The sequence below is a fragment of the Delphinus delphis genome, chromosome 20, assembly GCF_949987515.2.
Source record: "Delphinus delphis chromosome 20, mDelDel1.2, whole genome shotgun sequence".
Classification (NCBI taxonomy): domain Eukaryota; kingdom Metazoa; phylum Chordata; class Mammalia; order Artiodactyla; family Delphinidae; genus Delphinus; species Delphinus delphis.
Window position 1 is genome coordinate 10,733,414 of NC_082702.1, and position 27,358 is coordinate 10,760,771.

Genomic DNA, 27,358 nt, shown 5'->3' on the forward strand with positions numbered 1-27,358 from the left:
TCACTGTTGTGGCCTCTCCCATTGTGGAGCACAGGCTCTGGACGCGCAGGCTCAGCGGCCATGGCTCACAGGCCCAGCCGCTCCACGGCATGTGGGATCTTTCTGGACCAGGGCATGAACCCGCATCCCCTGCATTGGCAGGCGGACCCTCAACCACTGCGCCACCAGGGAAGCCCAAGGAGAGACAACTTTTAATTGACTGTTCTTACAGGGTGGGAAGTGAAGTTCTCAAAACAATTCCTCTGAAGTCATGTAACATTGAGATGAAAAATTGAAAAAAAAAATCTCAAACGTTTAGGTGTCTGTCTAAATTTAGAAACTTAGGAATCACAGTAACGATAAACAGTTTAGAAATTTCTAAACCTGAAATTATTTTGGAGGTAATCAAGAATTCACAATAGTTGTGAGACAACTCGTAGTCAATATCAATCTAGAAAAACTCAGTTAAAAAAGAAGCGCAACAAGTTATCAGTATGTATCAAACCCAAAACCTCTCTCAGTCTAAAACTGACACACATAATACTTAATTATCCCTTGTGACTTAATCTTTTCTATAGCACAAACTCTTCTAAACTCTGCCTCAAAATATTCTCCATGAAGGAGCACAACCTCTAAATATATGGTATTTCCATCTGCTTTTCTCATTGTAATTCCATTACCATAAGGAGTGAATTCTTTTGCCAAAACTTGTGAAGTTTCAGTCTTCATTGAGGTGGAATTTTTTGGTTGTTTTTCTTTTCATTTGTTTGTTTTTGTTTTTAGTTGTTTGTTAGTGTTGTCTTTTTTGTCACTGTGCAGCCAACTGATTTCTAATTTGGTCTTCAGTGGGTCTCACTTAATGCCAAGTGGAGCCTAGTGGACCGCTTACTGGTTTCTGAAGCCTTGTAAATCAGAGAACATGTTACATGGTGAAAAACGTAAGCTGAACCTTCCCAGAGTTTATTAAAGTTTACTTTTGTGTCCTAAGTGCGAAATCTTGAAATCTCTGAACAAGGCAGGTCACTTGTCCACATTTCTGAATTCTCTGTCCTCATAGGAGGCAACAAAGAAAGTGAGGTGGAAACAAAGAGCTTTCCTGCTAGCAGTTCTAGCAACAACTTGCCAGTGATTTTGTACATCATCACATTTATCCAGGATGAATTTTGAAGAAGTGATGAGAGTGGGAGGAACTTTATCAGAGGATCCACGGAGGGAAACAGTTCTATGAAATGGTGTCTGTCAAAGACCTCAGTGAGGTCTAAATTCATCTAATCCTTTGGTCAAATAGGAGAGAAAATATTTTCATTAAAGTCTGTGTTTCAGGGACTTTCCCTGGCGGTCCAGTGGTTAAGACTCTGCGCTTCCACTGCAGGGGACACGGGTTCAGTCCCTGGACGGGGAACTAAGATCCCGCATGCTGCGTGGCCAAAACAAAATAAAGTCTGTGTTTCAGCCATAGCTCGACACATCCCAGTGGTTAAGAGCCCACACGGCAGAGAACCCTCGTAAGTGGTACACTAAGGACATCAGTCAGAACGGTGGCATTTATCACACATTACTCAGGAGGGAGGCCTTAGAAAGGATGACTAGGATCAGGTCCTTAAAGGTGTGATCATAGACATGCCAAAACTGATTTCCACTAGGATGTAAGCTCCATGAGGGCAGAGCTTTTGTTCACTGCTGAAGCCACACAGCATTGCTTAGTGCTTTGTAGGTGTGCTCAGAACTTGTTTGTTATATGATTAAAGAGAGAAAATGTATATAAAAGGGAGAAAATTATATTAGGTTCATCTGAAGAATTTCATATAAAATATATTCAGAAGAACCCAATGGTCTTAATAAAACTAATTCAAGTAGATAGTCAAAATGCAGAAGACCAATGGTACTACAATTCATCATCTAATTTGGTCTTACACTGGTGTGTGATTGGCTCCTGTTCTCTCCCCAGCCTTTGTTCTTATAGTGAGTGGGAAGATTTCGGGGCTGATCAAGGAAAAAGATATGACCAGGAAGTGGCAGTGGTACCCAGTCAGGTTCATCGGGATGGTACTTTGATAAGATCGCATGTGTGAAGGGAAGTCTCAGAGCATGAGACCTTACAGAGACTACAGTGGGTGGCCACCACCACCACTGAGAAGAGAAAGAGGGCAAGGGAACTTCTGGGGCAGGTGGGGATTGGAGGGGGGCTGCTTACAGGTCTAAGTGATGTCGCTCGGCAGTACAAGGCGGAGCCTTGGGGTCAGAGAACTCCGAAAGGCAGCAGCTGCTTAGGGTCTGTTACAGCGCCAGGGTTTGTCTTAATCTCTGGCTAGCAGATGTTGGATGCAATTTTGCAGAGTGTACAAAACAAGCAGGCTCCAAATGACTTAAAATGTGCTCATTTGGGCTGTATTAAAGTAATTGATTACATGAGGATTTCAGTTTGGCACCAGCAGGCTTTTGAGCTCATGGTCCCAGGCGGCTATAAAGAAGTAAATAACATAGAACAACAAGGTCCTACTGTATAACACAGGGAACCGTATTCAATATCCTGTGATAAACTATAATGGAAAAGAATATGAAAAAGAAGATATATATATATATATATATATGTACACACACATGTATAACTGAGTCACTTTGCTGTACAGCAGAAATTAACATTGTAAATCAACTATACTTCAATTAAAAAAATAAACAACATAGGGCCAATAAACGGGCTATCGTTTGCTAATTTACAAAACAGTTCTCAAATTGGGTTCTTAGTATTTGGGACTCTGTTTCATATTCCATCTCTTGTAAACAGTCTGAATTCAGCTATCCTTTATGATTTTTGTGATGGTATAGCCTGGCTAAAAAATTACTTTTGTTAATCTTTCACTAACTGGATACTCCATAACACTTAAATCTTTTGACCCCACTAGGGTGTTAAAGTAGAATTTTACTGTAACACTTAGAAAGTGTCAAAAGTATTAGCTAATGACAAAAGTTGTCACAGTAAACTTTAAACTGATAATTAGTTTTTTTATTCTTCATCTTTTCATTGAGACTTTGATGTGATTATATTCAGAGTGCTATAGCATTTCTCCCATCAACATTTGTTAGGTAGGGCTGTGTTGGATTTGAAGAATATTAATTTTGTCGAGTTCCCTATCCAACGTTCCCCCTCCTAATCCTCAAGAAAAAAAATTTTTTTAAATTGTTGCATGTGGTCATTTTACTTTCAAATTTTTCATTATTGGTGTAGGCTTGACATTCTTACACAGTTTTCTCTATGGGTAGCTGTAAAAAATGTATAAATTTCAGAGAGGAGTTAGTATATTTTGAAATGTTTAATGTGTATCTCTCTTCGATCTGCAAATCTTAGAACAGTAATTTAAATTTAAATTAGGAAATTTAAAGCATAGAAAAGATAAGTACCATGAATGATGTCACTAAGTTTTCAACAAGTGGATATAACGAGTGTTCCTCAATAAGAATTTGCGTAAGATTTGATACACTTTGATATGCTTTTAATAACATGGAGCTGTTAAAATGATGGCACAAACATGACGGGATATAATCGGATTTACGGAAAATAGGTTCTGTCTGCAGATTAATATCAAAAACATGAACATGTGTACGTGTGTATATGTGCATCAGATAGCATGTGAAGGACACCTTGTATAAACAACGACTTGTTCTGATAAGGATTTTATGGAATGTTTCTTCTACTTTTTAGATTTTGCAGTGAATGTCAGTTTACTCAAGCAATAAATCTGTGTAAAATGGGATCTCTGAAATTATCAAGTAAACTCACCCACACTCTTTCAAGTGAGGTCATCCCCCTTAGAGCTACAGAGCTGTGTTCTTATGGCTGCCTCTCCTCCTGGGGAGAATCTCGCCACTGCCTAGATTCGGGGGCTGGGACAGTGACCCGCTTCTCATGGAGTGCGACCTCTGCTGGATGAGCAGGATACTGCACTGGTCTTATTTGCCAGCCTCTCCTGGTTGATAAAACGATGTTCTGGAGTTGCTGCTTCCTGATGATACGGAAATAAATGGAACCAGCACAGAACCAGAGGGCACCTTGGTTCCACCTAGGTCATGAGGCTACTCCTTCTCTTTAGGCTTATAGCTCTTAGGAGCGACAGCATTTGCTGCTTAGCAATTCTGTTACATTTTGAGTATTTTCCTCCTGTGGGGCAATACTGTCTGAATTCATGCTCATCCTTCCTTTTGCCCTGACAAGTAAGTGATATCTAGCTTCAGTACAGAACTGTTGGCTTGCTATTAGTAAGTAGAAAGTGCTTCAACTTACTTCTGTGTTCCTGTTTTGTAGAGGAAAAGTTCAATATCAATGGATTCTTTTGCTTTTATGAGTAGCTTGTTCTTTCTGCTTGGAGGGTTCTAAGATTTTCACTTTAATCTTAGAATTCCAGAATTCTGCCAAGATGGGAATTTTTTGTTTTCTCATCAATCCAGGCATGACCTTTGGTAGCCTTATCAGTCTGCAGCGTTGTTTCTTCAGATCAAGAAAATGTTCATTCATTATCTAGTTCATTATTTTCTTGCCTCTGTTGTTTCCTTCTCCAATTTTCAGAATTCCTTTTACTCACATGATAGATTTCCAGGATATACGTTTCACATCTCCTCTCTTCCCATCATTGATTCCAGCTGATTGTATTTCTGTGCTGTATTTTGAGAAATTTCTTTCACTTAGTCTTTGAGATTACTATCTTTGCCCTCATCATTGGTAATCCTCCCCTTAAATTAATCTACTTTCAATTGGTAAATTGGAGATGGAACTTAGATGAGTGTGTGTGCCCTTGCCCATGCACTTATGGACACATACATGCTGAACTTCAGTTTCCTTAAATAATCCTATTATCATTTTTTTAAATTCAAGTTTCATCCCTCTCCTCTTGCAGCTCAGTTTCTGCAGGTGTGTGTTTTTTGTTCCAGCTAGTTTTCTGTCTTGGTTATTGGGACATCTAGGTGACAGCAGACACCTAGGTACTAGAAAATAGAATTATATCAATCCCCATGAGTGCGGTGACCCTATCTCCCAGTTGTCTATAATAGTGCCAGATTATATCTATTGCCTTAGTGTAATTAGGAACGGTACCCGTTTTCACTTTCAAAAATGTCCCAATTTAGGGAATTCCCTGGCCATCCAGTGGTTAGGACACTTTCACTGCCAGTAACTAAGATCCTGCAAGTCGTGTGGCCAAAAAAATAAAATAAAGTAAGTCCACTGTTTTTCACATATTTGCTGTTATTTGTTTTCCTATTCAAAGGTGTTTTGCCCGGGATTTGTATTGGCTTCATTTGGTCTTTGTTCAGGTGTTTCTAGTTCTACCTATGAAGTGGTCTCTTTGTCAAAAGAGATGAACTTAAATCTAATCAGTAAGCTGGGATGAAGTGAGAGAGTGGCATGGACTTATATACACTACCAAATGTAAAATAGATAGCTAGTGGGAAGCAGCCGCATAGCACAGGGAGATCAGCTCTGTGCTTTGTGTCCACCTAGAGGGGTAGGATAGGGAAAGTGGGAGGGAGACGCAAGAGGGAGGAGATATGGGGATATATGTATACGTATAGCTGATTCACTTTGTAATACAGCAGAAATGAACACACCATTGCAAAGCAATTATACTCGAATAAAGATGTTTTAAAAATTAGGACATTTCATATCAGGCCATTTAATAAATATTTTTCAAAATGTGAACTGCAAAAAAAGTCTAATTAGGCCTTTAGATTTAAATTTTACTTGATAGGAAACACATAGGCTAGAAGAAGAAATTATTTAATGACACAAAAAATAAACAATGGAGTGAAACTGAGCAGGACCCTCTGGGGTCCTCCTGGGCACAAATGCCTTTCTGTCATCCCCATCCCCCCCTTTGTCAGTTTTTGAAAACTTTCATAATAAAAAGCTACAAAATATATTCCCTGCCTAGGAGAAAAACCATGGTTTCCTGGTTCACTTGGCTTATTCACTCACCAGACACTATTTATATCAGGAGCAGAATAGAAATATATACTGAAATGTCTGAAGCCAAATGAATTAGAAAACAATTCAGGATTTTATATATGCACACATCACAATATTAAATTCCCTGCAACGGAGCTGCTTTTGTTTGACATAACAACCACTATGTTTTTTTAAAATGAAGTTCAAGATATTTCGCTTTTACAGCCTAATCGATGTGTGTATAGCCTTTTTGCAAATTCTTAGCATATTGGAATGAACCGCTCATTCCACAGAACCCTCTCAAGAGCCCTTAGGTGCCTTGCTGAATAAAGGAAGCAAAGGAGTCAAAACAATTTATTCCAACCTCTCCCTTCCCCCCAAGACAGACAGCTTGGAAACTGAAGACTGAAACTTCCTACCTATCTACCTTCCCTCCCGCAATTTACTGTGTACATTAACATAACTAGTCAGTTTTACTAGCATGCCTTTACTATTCCAGAAGATTCCTGCCCAAATTGCTTGATTGTTCATTAAAGGAGCTTCCACAAGCACCCATCAACTCTTCTATCTCTTTAAAGAACATCAACAGTTTGCACCTGTAGGTTCCTCGCCTACAAAAATCCTTGCTCTTCCCACCAATCCTGGACTGCAGCATCATGACCGTCATGCAATCCCATTCGTCTTTTGCACTGAAAGACGCCGCCTTAAACCACACTTCCAGTTCTCAGTGAATTCCAGCCTTGTCTTCCTGGCTCCGCGGACACTGTCAAGGTGCGGAAGCTCTGTGGAGGTGGTGTCACCAGGTAGCAATAAACTATGTTTTTGTCTCATTAACAGGTTTTATTGCTGATATTTGGGGAGTCAGCATTGGAAACAAGTTTGAAATCCAGTGTTCCTTAAGTTCTGTGTTAGGCAGTTCCGCCTAGGTCACTTTTACGTTTCCCACTTTTTAGTCTACCCTTTGCCTCCGCTAAAAATGTTGGGTTTTAACTTATTTTCGTAATACAAGCCTCTCTTTTCTCTCTTATACGGCCGCATTTTTAAAAAATTCGCAATTATTGTTACCCAGGAAACTATCTGCTTACGTTATTTTCTCATGAGCTTTAAGAAATGAGTAGAACAAAAGGAATCTGACAGTTCCACCAAAAGTGACTAAATCCGAGCCCGCTCCACAGTCAAAACCCAAGACAGCTGGTGGGAAGAGCGGTTCTGCGAACTTCATTCTGGGAAATGTAGTCCAGGAGGTTCGTGAAATCTGAGGCGCTTCCGCCTGGGGATTCTGGGAAGTGTAGTCCGGGAACTGTGTGTAGCCCGAGGCACTTCCGCTCCGGGAAGGCGAGGTCGGGGCCGAGATTACTCCTAGGGCGGTGAGTTAACCCAGCGTCCCTGTGATCCCTCCGAGCCTTCTCGGACTCTGCGTGGGGCCACCCGGTCCTCGCTCCTGGGGCAGGGAAGCCGCGGCGAGCGGCGGAGGGCGGGAGGGGGCAGCGGCGGCGGTGTGCGTTCCCTCGGCGAACCTCCCGCGTCGGGGGCGGGCTCGCGTCCTACATTGAGTTTGACGGTCTCCCGCGCTCTCTGCTCCCCCAGCCCTCCTACCGCTACTACGGGCCAGCTCTGTTTCTTGCGGTAAATTATTGAGCGGTTGCTTAATCTCTCTCTGCCTCAGTTTCCTCCGGTTAGTTCCTTCCCAATGATGTTCTTTTGAGGATTAAGTGAGATTATATTTTAAAAGCTTAAGAACAGTGCCTAGTGCACGGTAAAATGTTGGATGTTACCATAAATTCAGTGATAATACTTAAGCGCCCTGTTGTTGGGAAGCTCCTGCGAGCCTGGGATGGGGTCGGAGCTCCAGCTGCAGACCCATTGTGCCTTCCCTGATCACTGAGGTGGGTTTGTTCTTGGATTCCTGGATTCTTTCTGGACGCTTGTTTAGGAAGGAGAGTTATCTTCCGCTGGATCCTGGGAAAAGTCCTCTGTGGTTTATTCCAGACCGAGAAATGATCGTGGTCACGGCTTTGCACAGTGCCTGCGATGTAGCCAGGCTTCAGTTAAAAATGTTTAGTATTGTGTAACAACCCCGTATTGTTAATTTAAATGCAACACGATTTCTTAGTTTTAGGTTTTTATTAGTCATTGTTTACCTTCATGCAATGCGAGAAGAAACTTCGTTCTTTCAGCTTAATAACACGTGCAAGTAGTTACACCTATTAAGGGGAAAAAAACCCGTGGCAATTTAACGTTCATTAACAACAGCACAAACCATCTGTGAGACCACCAGTCAGAATTAGGCTTTTTTTGGAGAGTAAGGGTAAGTAAAGGGACATAGTCATCTCTGAAGTCTGTGTTTCCTAAGAGTCATCTTCTGTAAAGCAGATTCGCAAAGGCAGTTTTATGAATCTTAAGAGCACCTACTTGTCTGAAGCTGCAGGAGGGAATTCTGGCATTATTATACCCATTTACAGGTAGACTGGATTGAGGCACAGAGAGATTAATAACTTGCTCAAGGTTTATGCGACTAGTAAGTAGAAAGTGATAAGTAGAAATAACAATTTGAACCCAGGCATTTTGGCCCTGATGTCAAAAGCTCAGCTTCTCTGTACACGGGTGTAGAATTGAATCTCGGAGACAGAGTTTTGGGTGAAGTAGAAAAGGATAGCTTTATTACTTTGCCAGGCAAAGGGGGACACGGTGGGCTCCTGCCTCGAAAAACTGTGTCCCCACTTGGAGAGGATAGTGGGAAGTTTTATAGTAGTTTTTCAAGAAGGGCGTGATCAGCTCGTGGACATTCTCCTGATGAGTTGGCGGTGAGGTAAGTGGGAGTCGGCATCATCAACCTTCAGGTTCCAACTGGTCTGGGGTCTACATGCTTGTGGGCACCATACCATCATTAACTTCCCCCACCTGGAGGGGGTTTCAGTATCTGCAAAACAGCTCAAAGACATTGTTGTGTGTATCCATTGGTGGGGAAGCAGGACCTTGCCCCAAGGCTGCACTATTGTTTCTCTGGACTGTTTGTTTCTCCCTAGTCTCGCATCCCCGCTCTTCCCTAATGAACAGCTGCTTGAATCTGCCCATTGGAACTCAGGGTCATGGAGGCTGAATGAAGGCTATTTCCTGTAGTCAAAGAAATGGGGGACACAGAAAGGCTTTGTGCCCAGGAGCCCCACAGGGCCCTGCTCGGTATCAGCCCCATTAAGTTGTTGGTACTTCCCGTCTGCCTCTCATTTCCTCTAACAGCCAGCCTCAGGAATACTCTGGGAGCTACAAGAAACATGTGGGTGAGGGCTGTTTATGGACTGTTCATGAACTAAGGCAGCTGGCCGAGGAGGCCCAGGGGAAGCTGGAATCCAGCCCCTGTTCTCACTGGGTTATGTTGTCACTGCATTTGCCTAGAGAAAGGGGCCCCTCTTCCAGATCACACGAAGTACCACGTGGACTAGCACAGTTCCCAGTATCTCTCTCATGATGGCTTTCTTTCCCTTCCCCAGTTTTGCCTTCCCAGAACTCGGCCTTTCCCCAGCAGGAAGAGGAAAAAAATGACCAAATTCCAGGTAAGTCAGGTTTGCTTTTCTGTTTCTTAAAATGACATCTCATTTCACAAAGACTGGACGCATTTTTCTCCTGCTCGGGAAGGGTAAAGGGAACCAAAGGCACTTGAGGAACTGTTGTATGGCGGCCCCTTGCTTTTTGTTTATTTCCACATAATGATGTGAAAATTAATAGATAATTTTTTAAAATAAAAATGTTCCCATAATCAATTACCCTCCAATATAAAACAAAAAGTTAAAAAAATAAATTCATTACCCCCCCAAAAAAACAGTTCCCACGTTATAAACATGTTTACAAATCAGTTTTCATTTTCTCATATTCCTTTTCATTAGTGTTTACGTGTGTTGATTTGTAATCACAGTTTTCAATACCATTTTGGATTTTTATTTTTTTAATTTATTTAACTGTGCTTTTTGGCTGCATTGGGTCTTCGTTGCTGCGCGCGGGCTTTCTCTAGTTGTGGCGAACAGGGGCTACTCTTCGTGGTGGTGCGCGGGCTTCTCATTGTGGTGGCTTCTCTTGTTGTGGAGCATGGGCTCTAGGCACGCAGACTCAGTAGTTGTGGCGCACGGGCTCAGTAGTTGTGGCTCACGGGCTCTAGAGTGCAGGCTCAGTAGTTGTGGTGCATGGGCTTACTTGCTCCGTGGCTTGTGGGATCTTCCTGGACCAGGGCTCGAACCCGTGTCCCCTGCCTTGGCAGGCAGAGTCTTAGCCACTGTGCCACCAGGGAAGCCCCACATTTTGGATTTTTAAAATTGTGTAGCTCCCACAACTTGAAAGGTCACTTCATTTTCCATAGTTTACCTAGTATTTTTTTCTGTTGTCCATATTTATGTGGTTTATGAACTTTCCCATTTTAAGATGTTTGCAGTGACCGTTTTCCTACATATAACCTTTCTTCCCAAACAGGAATTCTGAGAGTTCTGCCATTTTCTTCCTAAAAGTTTGGGAACTCAATTGTTTTCTCATGGGGAGCCTCATGTTTTGTGGCTGGAATGTCTAAAGCATGGTTTCATGCAGCAGAGTCCAGCTGATACTGAACTAAGAGAAAATAATTTTGTTTTCAAACAAGAACTAGATTCTTTAATTCTAAGTTACACCACATATGTATTATAGTTAAGTATCTGTTTTGTTCACTGCCATGTTAGTATATGTTAAAGAGGTACCCAGTGATTTTGAAAAGTCTAGTAGCAGCAGGGACTTGCCAGGCATTTACTTCATGAAGCAGCTGTGTTAGGATATAGATGGTCTTATCTGCATTTTAACAGAAACAGATTTGTGAACTTTCAGATACCTGTGAAAATCCACTCAGTCCCCAGCTGACACTAAAGTTTCCATTGCCCGAGCCAGGACTTTCAGGTGTCCAATGAGGATGAGTGGAGAGACCCAGAAGAAGAGACTGCTCCACATGGGGCCCTGAGGCCACATTGTGTGTATGCCTGGTGTGGCTGGAGGACTCCAAAAATAACACTGCCCTCAGTTCCTTTTCTGAGTGCCTGTCTCTTCTTTGCCAGATGTGTCAGCTAGTTGTTTAATACACATATGCTCAGGACTCCAGTCAGAACAAATGTCGAGATGAGCTAAGTCTTTAGACAGATAACTTTTTTTTTTTTTTTTTTTTTTTTTTTTTTTTTTTGCTGAGCAGCTTGTGGGATCTTAGTTCCTTGGCCAGGGATTGAACCCGGGACCCTGGCAGTGGAAGCACCGAGTCCTAACCACTGGCCTGCCAGGGAATTCCCTAGAGAAATAATTTTAATTGTCATAAAGGAAAACACCATATGCTAAGGCATGAGACACAGGAAACAGGAGTGAGGGGTGAAGGTGGGAATTTGTACATGCTAGAAAAGGCTTAATATTCTTCATAGGAATCTTACTGATGCATCAGCTACCTCAGTAGGATTACAAGCAAGGCAAATGAACAAGCGATATGTGGGGGGAAAATACTGAAAGAGATGTTTTGATGAAGTTAAATAAATGGAAATTTTTAAAAAGAGCTGTTTTTATCACTTACCAAATTACCCAAGATTTAAGAAGTAAGATAGGGCTTCCCTGGTGGCACAGTGGTTGAGGGTCTGCCTGCCAATGCAGGGGATACGGGTTCGTGCCCCGGTCCGGGAAGATCCCACATGCCGCGGAGCGGCTGGGCCCGTTAGCCATGGCCGCTGAGCCTGCGCGTCTGGAGCCTGTGCTCCACAACGGGAGAGGCCACAACAGTGAGAGGCCCGCGTACCACAAAAAAAAAAAAAAAAAAAAAGTAAGATAATGTCCAATTTGGGCCAGAGTATGGAGAATCAGGAACACTTTTGATCTGTGACAGGAAGAGTTAATTGGGAGAATTGCCATTTTACTAGCAAAGGTGCATATTTTTTTTGACAGTGTAGTTGCCACTTCTTGGAACTTAGCCTAAGGAAATAACCAGACAAGTTGGCTAAGTTGGCTAATGCGTTTTTTGCAGCATTATTAGTAAGTTTAAAATCTTAAATTATTGTATTGTTAATTATTTGGAATGGTTAAATGTATATTTTTTCACTTTTATGAAATACCATGCAGCCGTGAATAATGATGATAATAGTAATAGAGAGGCTGACATTTTTTGAGTATCTAACGTGATACTCCCTGGAGGTCCAAGTGGTTAAGACTCCACGCTTCCACTGAATGGGGCACAGGTTCGATCCCTGGTCGGGGAACTAAGATCCCGCATGCCGTGCAGCGAGGTGGGGGAAAAAAAGAAGTGTCAGATATATCCTAAACCCTTCGCATATTCTCATTTAATCCCATCAAGTACCCTATGATGGTGTGCCCTTGTACAGATGGGGAAATTGAGGTATTGAGAAGTTAGGTGACTTGTCCAAGGTCACAAAGGTAGTAATGGACAGAGCCTTAAGTGTGAACTGAGGCAGTCAGTCTCCAAAGCCTGTGCTCTTAACCTTGACACTGAATGCTGCCACAGTTGACAGGTACAGCGTGTACCTGGGACAGAATGAACTACCTACCTGCCCCCACGGAGGTACTGAAGGCTGTTTAGATTGGCAGTCATTGACAAAATAGTGGTACTGCCCAGTGAGAGAAGGAGATAGGCACTATTATTGTAAATACCGTTGGGACTAAATTAACTCAACATTTCTTACAAAATTTGGGACTTTCAGTGAAATTGTAAAATGCATGTATGCCTTAACGTAACCGTGACAGTTCTAGAGACACAGCTATATAAAGGGCACCATGTTGCACGTATATAAGGTTTTAAGATTTTTTCTTGTCGTTCCTTCCTCCACCGACCCCACCACTCCAGCATCTTTGGTGTAACTCTGGAAGGGGAAGAGGAGACGGTGTCCTAAGAAGAGTGGTTTAGGTCGCTTAGAATCTGGAACGGCCTCCCACATGCCTCCTCCACCTTCCCAGTGCTGCCCTGCTCCCAGGGGCGGTTGCTTGTAAGATTAAGGCTACATGTGTTTGGTGTCGTAGGAGGCGGTGACCTTCAAGGACGTGGCTGTGACCTTCACGGAGGAAGAGCTGGGGCTGCTGGACTCCACCCAGAGGAAGCTGTACCGAGAGGTGATGCTGGAGAACTTCCGGAACCTGCTCTCAGTGGGTGAGGACGGGCGCCCTCCCTGTGACTTGGCATCATTCCCCATGGGCCGGGTTTCCCAACCTCGGTACTACTGCCTTTTGGGGCCAGATGGTTTCTTTGTCATGGGGACTCTCCTGTGCATTATAGGATGTTTAGTAACATCCCTGGCCTCTGCCTGTGACTTCCAGGCTTTGGGGCTCCTTAGAGACCCAGAGTTTTCCAGTCCCTTTGGAGCATAGAGACAAGATGTTTCTAGTCTTTGTTCCAAGGCAAACGTTTCTTTTGTAACTGCACTGTAAGTGAGCAGCTGAGCTTGGCTGCACCTGGCTCCTTATTTCATATTATATCTTTTTTTTTCATCCCAATCTCCTGATTTATCCCTCTCTCCCCCACTTTCATACCTTTTTTAATTTTTTTAAATTAATTTTTATTGGAGTATAGTTGCTTTACATATTATATTTTTTTTAAATTGGTGGGTCATGATCCATTGGTGGGGCATGAAATTAACTTAGTACTAAGTCTTGTAATAATGTAGAATAAAGTAGCAGTGTCAGAGCTCCTTAGCGAGAGTGGTGCACATCGTAGCAATAACTGCAGCGCTTGCAGTAAATACAGTGAGACTCTGCAAAGGACGTGATGACACAGGTCATTTAGTCTTTTGTTTCAGTGATTCGTGGGGGTAGTCACGTGTTTCTAATGAGAATGTATTTCTCACAACAGGTCTGATCAAAAATGTTCAATAAACTTTGGGGGGGTGGGCGGAGCCTTCCATCATGGGATTGGAACCAAAATTGTTCAGTACTTTTTTCCCTTTAATGTTTTCTCAGGGCACCAGTCCTCCAAGCCAGATATGATATCCCAGTTGGAGAGAGAGGAGAAACTTTGGATGACGGAGGTCCAGACCCAGAGAGGTGGGCATTCAGGTGAGGACCTCGCTGCTACAGTCCCATTATCCTGCCTCTGTTCTGGATAATCTGTCTCTTCTCTGTACGGCAGGCAAAGAGGCCCTTTGAAAACCTCAGTCACGTCACACTCCTCTACTTCAGGCCCTCCCCTGGCTCCCCATTTCACTCAGAATAAAATCCAACGTATTTAAGGGGCCCCTGTAGTGGTGTCCGTTCACCCAGCCTTAAGTCTGCATTTTTCTTCTGTCATTTCCCCCTGCCTTGCCCTCTGCCAGCCTCACTGATTCCTCAAATACGAGGATTACGCTTCTGCGTGAGGACCTTTTCCTCTCTTTTCTCTGGCTGGGAGGCTGCTACCCCACAAACCTCCAGCCCCTCTCTCCTATTCATTCATGTCTCTGCTCGGAAGTTCATCTCACCTACAGCCTTCCTTGACCACCCCTTTTAAAATACCGTCTTCACTCCATCACCTTCATTTGTGTCTAAGTACGACATCTCTAGACTTCCTAGTATATATATATGTTTTTAATTGTAGAAAAACATAACAAAATTTATCATTTTAATCATCTTTAAGTATACAGTTCAGTGGTGTTAAGTACATTCACACTGTTGTGGAACCATCAACACTGTTCATTTCCAGAACTTTTTCATCTTCCCAAACAGAAACTGTCCCCATTAAACAAGTCCTTGTTCTCTCCTTACCCCCAGGCCCTAGTAACCGCTCTTCCACCTTCTGTCTCTGTCATACAGTATCTGTCCTTTTGTGTCTGGCTTATTGCACTTAGCGTGGTATCTCCGAGGTTCGTCCACATTACGGTGTGTCAGAATTTCCTTTTTGAAGGCTGAATAATACCGCATTGTATGTATAGAGCACATTTTCTTCATCTGTCGATGGACATTTGGGTTGTTCGCAACCTTTTGGTTATTGTGAATGCTGCTGCTGTGAACGTGGGCGTCCAGATATCTGTTCAAGTCTCTGCTTTTCATTCTTTTGTGTATATACCCCAGGTAGAAATGCTGGATCATGTGGTAATTCTCTAATTTTTTGAGACACTGCCATACTTTTTTCCATGGTAGCTGCAGCATTTTACATTCCCACCAGGAATGCAGAAGGGTTCCAGTTTGTAGCATCCTCACCAATACTTGTTTTTTGTTTGTTTTTTATAGTAGCCATCCTAATGGGTATGAAGTGGTATCCCATTGTTTTTGATTTGCATTTTTCTAATGATTCGTGATGTTTAGCATCTTTTTATATTCTTATTGGCCACATGTTTATCTTCTTTGGAGAAATGTCTATGCAAGTCTTTTGCTCGTTTTTGAATCAGGGTGTTTGTTGTTTTTAGGAGTTCTTTGTGTAATTTGAATATCCCTCATCAGGTATATGATTTACAAGTATTTTCTCTCATTCTGTGTGTGGCCTTCTTACTTCATGGAGAAGGTCTTTTTTTTTTTTTTTTTTTTTTTTTTTTTGCGGTACGCGGGCCTCTCACTGTTGTGGCCTCTCCCATTGCGGAGCACAGGCTCCGGACGCGCAGGCTCGGCGGCCATGGCTCACGGGCCCAGCCGCTCTGCGGCATGTGGGATCTTCCCGGACCGGGGCACGAACCCGTGTCCCCTGCATCGGCAGGTGGACTCTCAACCACTGCGCCACCAGGGAAGCCTGGAGAAGGTCTTTTAATGCAGAAAAGTTTTTAATTTTCATGACGTGAAATTTGTCAATTTTTTTTGTTGTCGCCTGTGCCTTTGGTATCGTATCTAAGAAACCATTGCCAACTCCAACGTCATGCAGCTTTTACTGTTTTCTTCTAGGGGGTTTATAGTTTTAGCTCTTATGTTTAGGTCTGATGCATTTTGAGTTGATTTTTGTATATGGTGTAAGGAGGGGTCCAACCTCATTCTTCTGCGTGTGAATATCCAGCTTTCCCAGAACCATTTGTTGAAAAGATGGTCCTTTCCCCATTGAATGGTCTTGGCCCCCTTGTCCAAAATCATTTGACCATAAACCAGTGGTTTATTTCTGGGCTCTCTGGTCTGTTGCCTTGGTCTGTTTGTATGTCTGTCTTGCCGCCAATACCACACTGTTTTGGTTAGCTTTATAAGTTTTAAAATCAGGGTGTGAGTCCACCAACCTTCTTCTAATTTTTCAGGATTGTTTTGGCTATTTGGGTTCCCGCGAGATTCCATATGAACTTTAGGATGAGTTTTCCTATTTGTGTGTTGGGATTTTGACAGGGATTGAATCTGTAGATCCCTTTAGGTAGCACTGACAAAGTAATATTAGATCTCCCTGTCTGTGAACATGAGATGTCACTCCATTTTTTTAATGTCTTTAATTTCTTTTACCAGTGTTTTGTAGCTTTCAGTGTACAAGCCTTTCACCTCCTTGGTTCATTCCTAAGTATTTTATTCTTTTTGACGCTATTGTAAATGGAATTGTTTTATTTCGTTTTCAAACTGTTCATTGTGTATAGAAATGCAATTTTTTTTAATTGAAGTATAGTTGATTTGCAGTGTTAATTTACTGCTGTAGAGCAAAGTGATTCAGTTATACATGTATATACATTCTTTTTTTTAAATATTCTTTTCCATTATGGTTTATCACAGGGTACTGAATATATCAATAGTTCTCTGTGCTATATAGTAGGACCTTGCTGTTTATCCATTCTGTATATGATAGTTTGCATCTGCCAATCCCAGCCTCCCACTCCATCCCTTCCCCACCCCTCCACCTTGGCAACCACCAATCTGTTCTCTGTGTCTGTCATTCTGTTTCATAGATAGGTTCATTTTTTTTTTATAGGTTCATTTGTGTCATTTTTTAGATTCTACATATAAGTGATATCATATGGTATTTGTCTTTTTCTGACTTGACTTAGTATGATAATCTCTAGTTCCATCCACGTTGCTGCAAATGGCATTATTTCCTTCTTTTTAATGGCTGAGTACTATTCCATTGTATACATATACCACATCTTCTTCATCCAGTCATCTGCTGATGGACAGGTAGGTTGTTTCCATGTCTTGGCTATTGTGAGTAGTGCTGCTGTGAACATAGGGGTGCATGCATCTCTTTGAATAGTAGTTCTGTCTGGGTATGTGTGCAGGAGTGGGATTGCTGGATCATATGGCAACTCTGTTTTTAGTTTTCTGAGGAACTTCCATACTGTTTTCCACAGTGGCTAGAAATGCAACTAATTTTTGTATGTTGACATTGTATCTTGCTACTTTTAATTCATTTGCTGGTTTTAACAGTTTTTTGTGTGTGGAATCCATATTCCCAGCCAGGCAGTCATCTTCTCTGCCATTTATCTTATCCTCTCTGCCCCTCTCCTCTGATACTTAAACAATCACATGACCTAGGTGAAGTTTTCTGGTAGACTTTTCAAATGTGATATTTATAGACGTCACAGATGCAGCTGTGTAGACAAGGAGAATCTGTGTAAAAAAAAAAAGAAATTACTGAAATGAACCTTTTGCAATTCTGAGTAAGTTTGTGTAATTTGGTGTTACTCTGAACTCATTTATCATAAGTATTAGAAGAAACACCTTGGGAATTCCCTGGCAGTCCAGGGTTAGTACTCTGCACTTTCACTGCTGAGGGCCCAGGTTCAATCCCTGGTTGGGGAACTAAGATCCTGCAAGCTGCCCAGCACAGCCAAAAAAAAAAAAAAAAAAAGACGAAGCACCTTATACATTTAATCCTTGCAATAGTCCTGACCACCTGGGTGTGATGATCTGTTTTTTATGGGATGAAACTTATGCCTTTGAAAATGTCATATAGCTTGTAAGTGGGTGAGTCAGGCCTTAAAGCCTGTCTGCTTAGTAGAGGTGCTGATTTAAACCTGCTAACGTTTTTGTGGACCCCCAGACTGCCAATTTGCCATTTTCCTGCAAGTGTAGCATCTACTACAGAAGTGGAAGAATTTCAAAAACGTATAAAACGTAGAAAGTTAGTTAATCCTGAAATTGTGTATGTGCTTCATTAAGGTAATCATTTAATAAACCACCAACCTGGGGGCATATGTGATAAAAAAAAAATGATCTAATGGGATCCCATGTGTAACCCCACAGTTGAGTTCAGTTTTAACATTCATCATCATGTTTTTTATTGAAAATTGAACTGACGATTTAAAAAGTTAATTCTCTGCTTCTCTGCCTTCCCCACATACACACACCATCTGGATGATCTGGTTTTTCTCCTTTCCATGGCTTTAAACATTTTATTTTGGAAATATTAAAATGCAGAAGTAATGAAAATAGTATAGCATAGTCTGTATATTCATACCGTCTCAACAGTCGTCACTTTCTGCCATTCCCGTTTTACGTATCCTCCCACTCCCTTTTTGCTGGAGTATGTCACATCACCCACAGATACATCAGTGTCTGTCCACAGCAAGAAGTCACCTCATGCCTATCCTATGATCAGTATGGATGCGTGTATATTTATTTTTACTTTGGGTTATATCCAACATGGCATTGTTTATTTTGCTGTCAAATTGTTCCTGCTTTGACCATTGGGAGCTCTTTCAGGTTGGCTCCTATACCACTGTGCCTCGCCTCATCCTTTTGTTTTTGGAGCGTTTCCTTTCCTTCTGACTCTACAAAGTCCTCCCTGTCATCTTGTATTTTTCTTACCCAGCCTTAGAATCAGCCATCTGCCCAAGGACTCCTGGTTCCTTTTAGTGGAGAATGGTATAATTGTGCACTAATCAAAATGCTTTTTAGTTAAAATGCTTCTTAATCAACCTTACTGAGAAACAACTTACATAAAGTAAAATTCACCCTTTTTGAAAATTTATAATTTGAGAGTTACAGAAATGGTACGTAGGTAGTGTAGAAAGTTCCCGCAAGTGCCTCACCTGGTTTGCCCACTGTTAACACCCTACCTGACCAAGGTAAATTTGTCAAAACTACAAATTTCACGTTGGTATAGTACTTTTTTAAATCTAATTGGCCCTATCAAGCAATTCTTTTTTAATTTTTAAAATTTATTGAAGTAGAGTTGATTTACAATGTTGTGTTCATTTCTTCTGTACAACAAAGTGGTTCAGTTATATGTATACATTCTTTTTCATTATGGTCTATCACAGGATGTTGAATATAGTTCCCTGTGCTATACAGTAGGACCTTGTTGTTTATCTATCCTACGTATAATAGTTTGCAAGCAGTTCTTGAATAGAGCAGCATTCTACCTAGCAATTACAAGGACCCCCCAAGGAGCTGTACAAAATGGAAGGTTTTTTATAGGCAGAAAGGGGGTGGGGGAAGGAAGTTGTTAGCAGAAGAAAAGAAATGATTTAGGCCAGCTCATCTTTTTAGGGAGGCGTCTTCTTATGCAGGTTACCTCACTGGTGCTGATGTGGAGATTTCAGAGCGTCTGTTTAAAGGCCACCTTCCTGAGAGGGGTTGAAACTGCAGTTATGTCTTGGTTTGCTGTCATGGGGGCAGATGACCCCATTTGGGGCTTGTTATTTCTTAACCTTTCCCCCTTTTAATCAAAGTCTCAACTTATCTGAGAGATGTCATCAAAATGTAAGGCATTAATGCCATTCTCCGCTACTGCCCTGTGATTCTTGCAACTTTGTTGATCCCTGACGTGGAGTCCATAGGTCGTGGTTTTATTTAATCCCCGTGACATTCACAGGTCATGGGTTCCAGATACATAATCCTTAAGTCAGTCACTCTTCTTCCTTTTCCTTGTAAATTTTTTTAAAAATGTATTTGTATTATTTTTGGCTGCATTGGATCTTCGTTGCAGTGCACAGGCTTCATTGTGGTGACCTCTCTTGTTGTGGAGCACAGGCTCTAGGCGTGTGGGCTTCAGTAGCTGTAGCATGTGGGCTCAGTAGTTGTGGCTCGTGGGCTCTAGAGCGCAGGCTCAGTAGTTGTGGTGCACGGGCTTAGTTGCTCCGCGGCATGTGGGATCTTCCCGGACAAGGGCTTGAACCCGTGTCCCCTGCATTGGCAGGCGGATTCTTAACCACTGCACCACCAGGGAAGCCTCTCTTCTTCCTCTTCTGATGTTCTCATCTTAGGGAAATCATATGCTTGGCAGTCAGCAGCTGTGAACACGCATTTAAAGCTTTTGAGAGAATCCCATGAGCCAGAGTGATTTTTTTTCTTTTTATAACTATATGCAGGATAATTCCCTCTGTTTGGATATGCTTGGAACCATGGTCCCCAAGACCCAAACCAGTCAAAATCAAGTAAGTCAAAGAAATGCCATTGAAAGTCTTTTTTTTCTTTTCAAAAATTTTTTAAAAATTATTTATTTTTTAACATCTTTATTGGAGTGTAATTGCTTTACAGTGGTGTGTTAGTTTCTGCTTTATAACAAAGTGAAACAGCTATACATATATCCCCATATCTCCTCCCTCTTGCATCTCCCTCCCACCCTCCCTATCCCACCCCTCTAGGTGGTCACAAAGCACCGAGCTGATCTCCCTGTGCTATGTGGCTGCTTCCCACTAGCTGTCTGTTTTACATTTGGTAGTATATATAAGTCCATGACACTCTCTCACTTTGTCCCAGCTTACCCTTCCCCTTCCCTGTGTCCTCAAGTCCATTCTCTACGTCTGCGTCTTTATTCCTGTCCTGCCCCTAGGTTCTTCAGAACCTTTTTTTTTTTAGATTCCTTATATATGTGTCAGCATACGGTATTTATTTTTCTCTTTCTGACTTACTTCACTCTGTATGACAGTCGCTGGGTCCATCCACCTCACTACAAATAACTCAATTTGGTTTCTTTTTATGGCTGAGTAATATTCCGTTGTATAAATGTGCCACATCTTCTTTATCCATTCATCTGTCGATGGACACTTGGGTTGCTTCCATGTCCTTGCTACTGTAAATAGAGCTGCAGTGAACATTGTGGTACATGACTCTTTTTGAATTATGGTTTTCTCAGGGTATATGCCCAGTAGTGAGATTGCTGGGTTGTATGGTAGTTCTATTTTTATTTTTTTTAACGAACCTCTATACTGTTCTCTGTAGTGGGTGTATCAATTCACATTCCCACTAACAGTGCAAGAGGGTTCCCTTTCCTCCACACCATCTCCAGCATTTATGGTTTGTAGACTTTTTGATGATGGCCATTCTGACTGGTGTGAGGTGATACCTCATTGTAGTTTGATTCGCATTTCTCTAGTGATTAGTGATGTTGAGCATCCTTTCATGTGTTTGTTGGCAATCTGTATATCTTCTTTGGAGAAATGTCTGTTTAGGTCTTCTGCCCATTTTTGGATTGGGTTGTTTGTTTTTTTGATATTGAGCTGCATGAGCTGCTTGTAAATTTTGGAGATTAATCCTTTGTCGGTTGCTTCACTTGCAAATATTTTCTCCCATTCTGAGGGTTGTCTTTTGGTCTTGTTTATGGTTTCCTTTGCTGTGCAAAAGCTTTTAAGTTTCATTAGGTCCCACTTGTTTATTTTTGTTTTTATTTACATTTCTCTAAGAGGTGGGTCAGAAAAGATCTTGCTGTGATTTATGTCATAGAGTGTTCTGCCTATGTTTTCCTCTAAGAGTTTGATAGTGTCTGACCTTACATTTAGGTCTTTAATCCATTTTAAGTTTATTTTTGTGTATGGTGTTAGGGAGTGTTCTAATTTAATTGTTTTTAAAAATTATTTATTTTAATTTTGGCTTTGTTGGGTCTTTCTCTATTACTGTGCGTGGGCTTTCTCTAGTTGCAGTGAGTGGGGCTACTGTTTGTTGCAGTGCACAGGCTTCTCATTGTGGTGGCTTCTCTTGTTGCAGAGCACAGGCTCTAGGTGCACAGGCTTCAGTAGTTGTGGTGCACGGGCTTAGTTGCTCCGTGGCATGTGGTGTCTTCCCAGACCAGGGCTCGAATCCGTGTCCCCTGCATTGGCAGGCAGGTTCTAACTACTGTGCTACCAGGGAAGCCCCTAATTTCATTCTTTTACATGTAGCTGTCCAGTTTTCCCAGCACCACTTATTGAAGATGTCTTTTCTCCATTGTATATTCTTCCCTCCTTTATCAAAAACAAGGTAACCATATGAGCGTGGGCTTATCTCTGGGCTTTCTATCCTGTTCCATTGATCTATATTTCTGTTTTTGTGCCAGTACCATACTGTCTTGATTACTGAAGCTTTGTAGTATAGTCTGAGGTCTGGGAGCCTGATTCCTCCAGCTCCGTTTTTCTTTTTCAAGATTGCTTTGGATTTTCGGGGTCTTTTGTGTTTCCATACAAATTGTGAAATTTTTTGTTCTAGTTCTGTGAAAAATGCCATCAGTAGTTTGATAGGGATTGCATTGATCTGTAGATTGCTTTGGGTAGTATAGTCGTTTTCACAATGTCGATTCCTCCAATCCAAGAACATGGTATATCTCTCCATCTGTTTGTATCATCTTTAATTTCTTTCATCAGTGTCTTATAGTTTTCTGCATACAGATCTTTTGTCTCCTTAGGTAGATTTATTCCTAGGTATTTTATTCTTTTTTGTTGCAATGGTAAATGGGAGTGTTTCCTTAATTTCTTTTTCTGATCTTTGCTTGTTAATGTATAGGAATGCAAGAGATTTCTGTGCCTTAATTTTGTATCCTGCTACTTTACCAGATTCATTGATTAGCTGTAGTAGTTTTCTGGTAGCTTCTTTAGGATTCTCTATGTATAGGATCATGTCATCTGCAAACAGTGACAGCTTTACTTCTTCTTTTCCGATTTGGATTCCTTTTATTTCCTTTTCTTCTCTGATTGCTGTGGCTAAAACTTCCAAAACTATGTTGAATAAGAGTGGTGAGAGTGGGCAACCTTGTCTTGTTCCTGATCTTAGTGGAAATGCTTTCAATTATTCACCATTGAGGATGATGTTGGCTGTGGGCTTGTCATATATGGCCTTTATTATGTTGAGGAAAGTTCCCTCTATGCCTACTTTCTGCAGGGTTTTTATCATAAATGGGTGTTGAATTTTGTCAAAAGCTTTCTCTGCATCTATTGAGATGATCATATGGTTTTTCTCCTTCAATTTGTTAATATGGTTTATCACATTGATTGATTTGCATATATTGAATCCTTGCATTCCTGGAATAAACCCCTCTTGATCATGGCGTATGATCCTTTTAATGTGCTGTTGGATTCTGTTTGTTAGTATTTTGTTGAGGATTTTTGCATCTATGTTCATCAGTGATATTGGCCTGTAGTTTTCTTTCTTTGTGACATCCTTGTCTGGTTTTGGTATCAAGGTGATGGTGGCCTCGTAGAAGGAGTTTGGGAGTGTTCCTCCCTCTGCTATATTTTGGAAGAGTTTGAGAAGGATAGGTGTTAGCTCTTCTCTAAATGTTTGATAGAATTCGCCTGTGAAGCCATCTGGTCCTGGGCTTTTGTTTGTTGGAAGATTTTTAATCACAGTTTCAATTTCAGTGCTTGTGATTGGTCTGTTCATATTTTCTATTTCTTCCTGATTCAGTCTTGGCAGTTTGTGCATTTCTAAGAATTTGTCCATTTCTTCCAGATTGTCCATTTTATTGGCATAGAGTTGCTTGTAGTAATCTCTCATGATCTTTTTTATTTCTGCAGTGTCAGTTGTTACCTCTCCTTTTTCATTTCTAATTCTATTGATTTGAGTCTTCTCCCTTTTTTTCTTGATGAGTCTGGCTAAGGGTTTATCAATTTTGTTTATCTTCTCAAAGAACCAGCTTTTAGTTTTATTGATCTTTGCTATTGTTTCCTTCATTTCTTTTTCATTTATTTCTGATCTGATTTTTATGATTTCTTTCCTTCTGCTAACTTTGGGGGTTTTTTGTTCTTCTTTCTCTAATTGCTTGAGGTGCAAGGTTAGGTTGTTTATTCGAGATGTTTCCTGCTTCTTAAGGTGGGCTTGTATTGCTATAAACTTCCCTCTTAGAACTGCTTTTGTTGCATCCCATAGGTTTTGGGTCGTTGTGTCTCCATTGTCATTTGTTTCTAGGTATTTTTTTATTTCTTCTTTGATTTCTTCAGTGATCACTTTGTTATTAAGTAGTGTATTGTTTAGCCTCCATGCGTTTGTATTTTTTACAGATCTTTTCCTGTAATTGATATCTAGTTTCATGGCGTTGTGGTCGGAAAAGATACTTGATACAATTTCTATTTTCTTAAATTTACCAAGGCTTGATTTGTGACCCAAGATATGATCTATCCTGGACAATGTTCCATTAGCACTTGAGAAAAATGTGTATTCTGTTGTTTTTGGATAGAATATCCTATAAATATCAATTAAGTCCATCTTGTTTAATGTATCATTTGAAGCTTGTGTTTCCTTATTTTTCATTTTGGATGATCTGTCCATTGGTGAAAGTGGGGTGTTGAAGTCCCCTACTATGAATGTGTTACTGTTGATTTCCCCTTTTATGGCTGTTAGTATTTGCCTTATGTATTGAGGTGCTCCTATATTGGGTGCATAAATATTTACAATTGTTATATCTTCTTCTTGGATCGATCCCTTGATCATTATGTAGTGTCCTTCTTTGTCTCTTCTAATAGTCTTTATTTTAAAGTCTATTTTGTCTGATATGAGAATTGCTACTCCAGCTTTCTTTTGTTTTCCATTTGCATGGAATATCTTTTTCCATCCCCTTACTTTCAGTCTGTATGTGTCTCTAGGTCTGAAGTGGGTCTCTTGTAGACAGCATATATAAGGGTCTTGTTTTTGTATCCATTCAGCCAATCTGTGTCTTTTGGTGGGAGCATTTAGTCCATTTACATTTAAGGTAATTATTGATATGTATGTTCCTATTCCCATTTTCTAAATTGTTTTGGGTTCGTTATTATAGGTCTTTTCCTTCTCTTGTGTTTCTTGTCTAGAGAAGTTCCTTTAGCATTTGTTGTAAAGCTGGTTTGGTGGTGCTGAACTCTCTCAGCTTTTGCTTGTCTGTAAAGGTTTTAATTTCTCCATCAAATCTGAATGAGATCCTTGCTGGGTAGAGTAATCTTGGTTGCAGGTTTTTCTCCTTCATCACTTTCAGTATGTCCTGCCACTCCCTTCTGGCTTGCAGAGTTTCTGCTGAGAGATCAGCTGTTAACCTTATGGGCATTCCCTTGTATGTTATTTTTCCCTTGCTGCTTTTAATATGCTTTCTTTGTATTTAATTTTTGACAGTTTGATTAATATGTGTCTTGGCGTATTTCTCCTTGTATTTATCCTGTATGGGACTCTCTGTGCTTCCTGGACTTGATTAACTATTTCCTTTCCCATATTAGGGAAGTTTTCAACTATAATCTCTTCAAATATTTTCTCAGTCCCTTTCTTTTTCCCTTCTTCTTCTGGAACCCCTATAATTTGAATATTGGTGCGTTTAATGTTGTCCCAGAGGTCTCTGAGACTGTCCTCAGTTCTTTTCATTCTTTATTCTGCTCTGCAGTAGTTATTTCCACTATTTTATCTTCCAGGTCACTTATCCGTTCTTATGCCTCAGTTATTCTGCTATTGATCCCATCTAGAGTACTTTTAATTTCATTTATTGTGTTGTTCATCGTTGCTTGTTTCATCTTTATTTCTTCTAGGTCCTTGTTAAATGTTTCTTGCATTTTGTCCATTCTATTTCCAAGATTTTGGATCATCTTTACTATCATTATTCTGAATTCTTTTTCAGGTAGACTGCCTATTTCCTCTTCATTTGTTAGGTCTGGTGCATTTTTATCTTGCTCCTTCATCTGCTGTGTGTTTTTCTGTCTTCTCATTTTGCTTATCTAACTGTGTTTGGGGGTCTCCTTTTTGCAGGCTGCAGTTTTGTAGTTCCCGTTGTTTTTGATGTCTGTCTCCAGTGGCTAAGGTTGGTTCAGTGGGTTGTGTAGGCTTCCTGGTGGAGGGGACTAGTGCCCGTGTTCAGGTGGATGAGGCTGGATCTTGTCTTTCTGGTGGGCAGGTCCACGTCTGGTGGTGTGTTTTGGGGTGTCTGTGGACTTATTTTAGGCAGCCTTTCTGCTAATGGGTGGGGTTGTGTTCCTGTTTTGCTAGTTGTTTGGCATAGGGTGTCCAGCACTGTAGCTTGCTGGTCGTTGAGTGAAGCTGGGTGCTGGTGTTAAGATGGAGGTCTCTAGGAGATTTTCGCCATTTGATATTATGTGGAGCTGGGAGGTTTGTTGTTGACCAGTGTCCTGAAGTTGGCTCTCTCACCTCAGAGGCAGAGCTCTGACTCCTGGCTGGAGCAGCAAGAGCCTTTCATCCACACAGCTCAGAATAAAAGGGAGACAAAGTAGAGAGAATTAGTAGAGGTAGGAAGAAAGAAAGAAAGGAGGGAAGGAAGGAAGGAAAGAAGAAAGAAAATGAAAGAAGGTAAGAAGGAAAGAAAGGGAGGGAGGAAGGAAGGAAAAAGAAAGAAAGAAGGTACAGTAAAATAAAATAAAGTATAATAGCTGTTGAATTAAAAAATAATTATTTAGGAAAAAAAGGGACGGATAGAACCTTAGGACAAATGGTGGAAGCAAAGCTATACAGACAAAATCTTACACAGACGCATACACATACACCTTCACAAAAAGAGGTAAAGGGGGAAAAAATCATAAACCTTGCTCTCAAAGTCCACCTCCTCAATTTGGGATGATTCGTTGTCTAAAGGAGGGAAGGAAGGAAAGAGAGAGAGAGAAAGGAAAGAAAGAAAGAAAGAAAGAAGGTAAAGTATAATAGAGTTATTAAAATTAATTATTAAGAAAATAACAAGAATAATATTTTTAAGAATAAAAAAAAACAATGGCTGGATAGAACCCTAGGACAAATGGTGGAAGCAAAGCTATACAGACAAGATCTCACACAGAAGCATACACATACACATTCACAAAAAGAGGAAAAGGGAAGAAAATCATAGATCTTGCTCTCGAAGCCCACCTCCTCATTTTGGTATGACTCGTTGTCTATTCAGGTATTCCACAGATGCAGGGTACATCAAGTTGATGTGGAGCTTTAATCCGCTGCTCCTGAGGCTGCTGGGAGAGATTTCCCTTTCTCTTCTTTGTTCTCACAGCTCACAGGGGCGCAGCTTTGGATTTGGCCCTGGCTCTGCGTGTAGGTCATTGGAGAGCGTTTGTTTTTTGCTCAGACAGGACAGGGTTAAAGGAGCCGCTGATTCGGGGGCTCTGGGGCACTCAGCCCGGGGGAAAGGAGGGGCATGGCGTGCGGGGCGGGCCTGCGGCGGCAGAGGCCGGTGTGACGTTGCACCAGCTGAGGCCCGCTGTGCGTTCTCCCTGGGAAGTTGTCCCTGGATCCCGGGAACCTGGCAGTGGTGGGCTGCACGGGCTCCCCGGAAGGGGGCTGTGGATAGTGACCTGTGCTCGCACACAGGCTTCTTGGTGGCGGCGGCGGCAGCCTTAGCGTCTCCCGCCCGTCCCTGGGGTCCGCGCTTGTAGCCACGGCTCGCACCCGTCTCTGGAGTTCCTTTAAGCAGCGCTCTTAAACCCGTCTCCTCGTGCACCAGGAAACAAAGAGGGA

At 41.5% G+C, this 27,358-nt stretch overlaps 1 protein-coding gene across 4 annotated transcripts in view; it reads left to right on the forward strand.

Moving 5' to 3' along the window:
- ZNF235 (zinc finger protein 235) overlaps positions 1 to 27,358 on the forward strand; it is a 57,736-nt gene that overhangs the window by 6,133 nt on the left and 24,245 nt on the right. The window contains exons 1-4 of one of the 4 annotated variants that reach the window (XM_059999551.1): positions 6,676 to 6,717; positions 9,403 to 9,465; positions 12,926 to 13,052; positions 13,859 to 13,954. In XM_059999551.1, the coding sequence (XP_059855534.1) occupies positions 9,451 to 9,465; positions 12,926 to 13,052; positions 13,859 to 13,954 (238 nt within the window). In that variant the 5' untranslated portion in view covers positions 6,676 to 6,717; positions 9,403 to 9,450. Of the gene's footprint in view, positions 1 to 6,675; positions 6,718 to 6,776; positions 7,282 to 8,051; positions 8,724 to 9,402; positions 9,466 to 12,925; positions 13,053 to 13,858; positions 13,955 to 27,358 lie in introns of those variants that run through there. The other 3 variants (XM_059999549.1, XM_059999550.1, XM_059999547.1) reach the window with 3 other exon arrangements.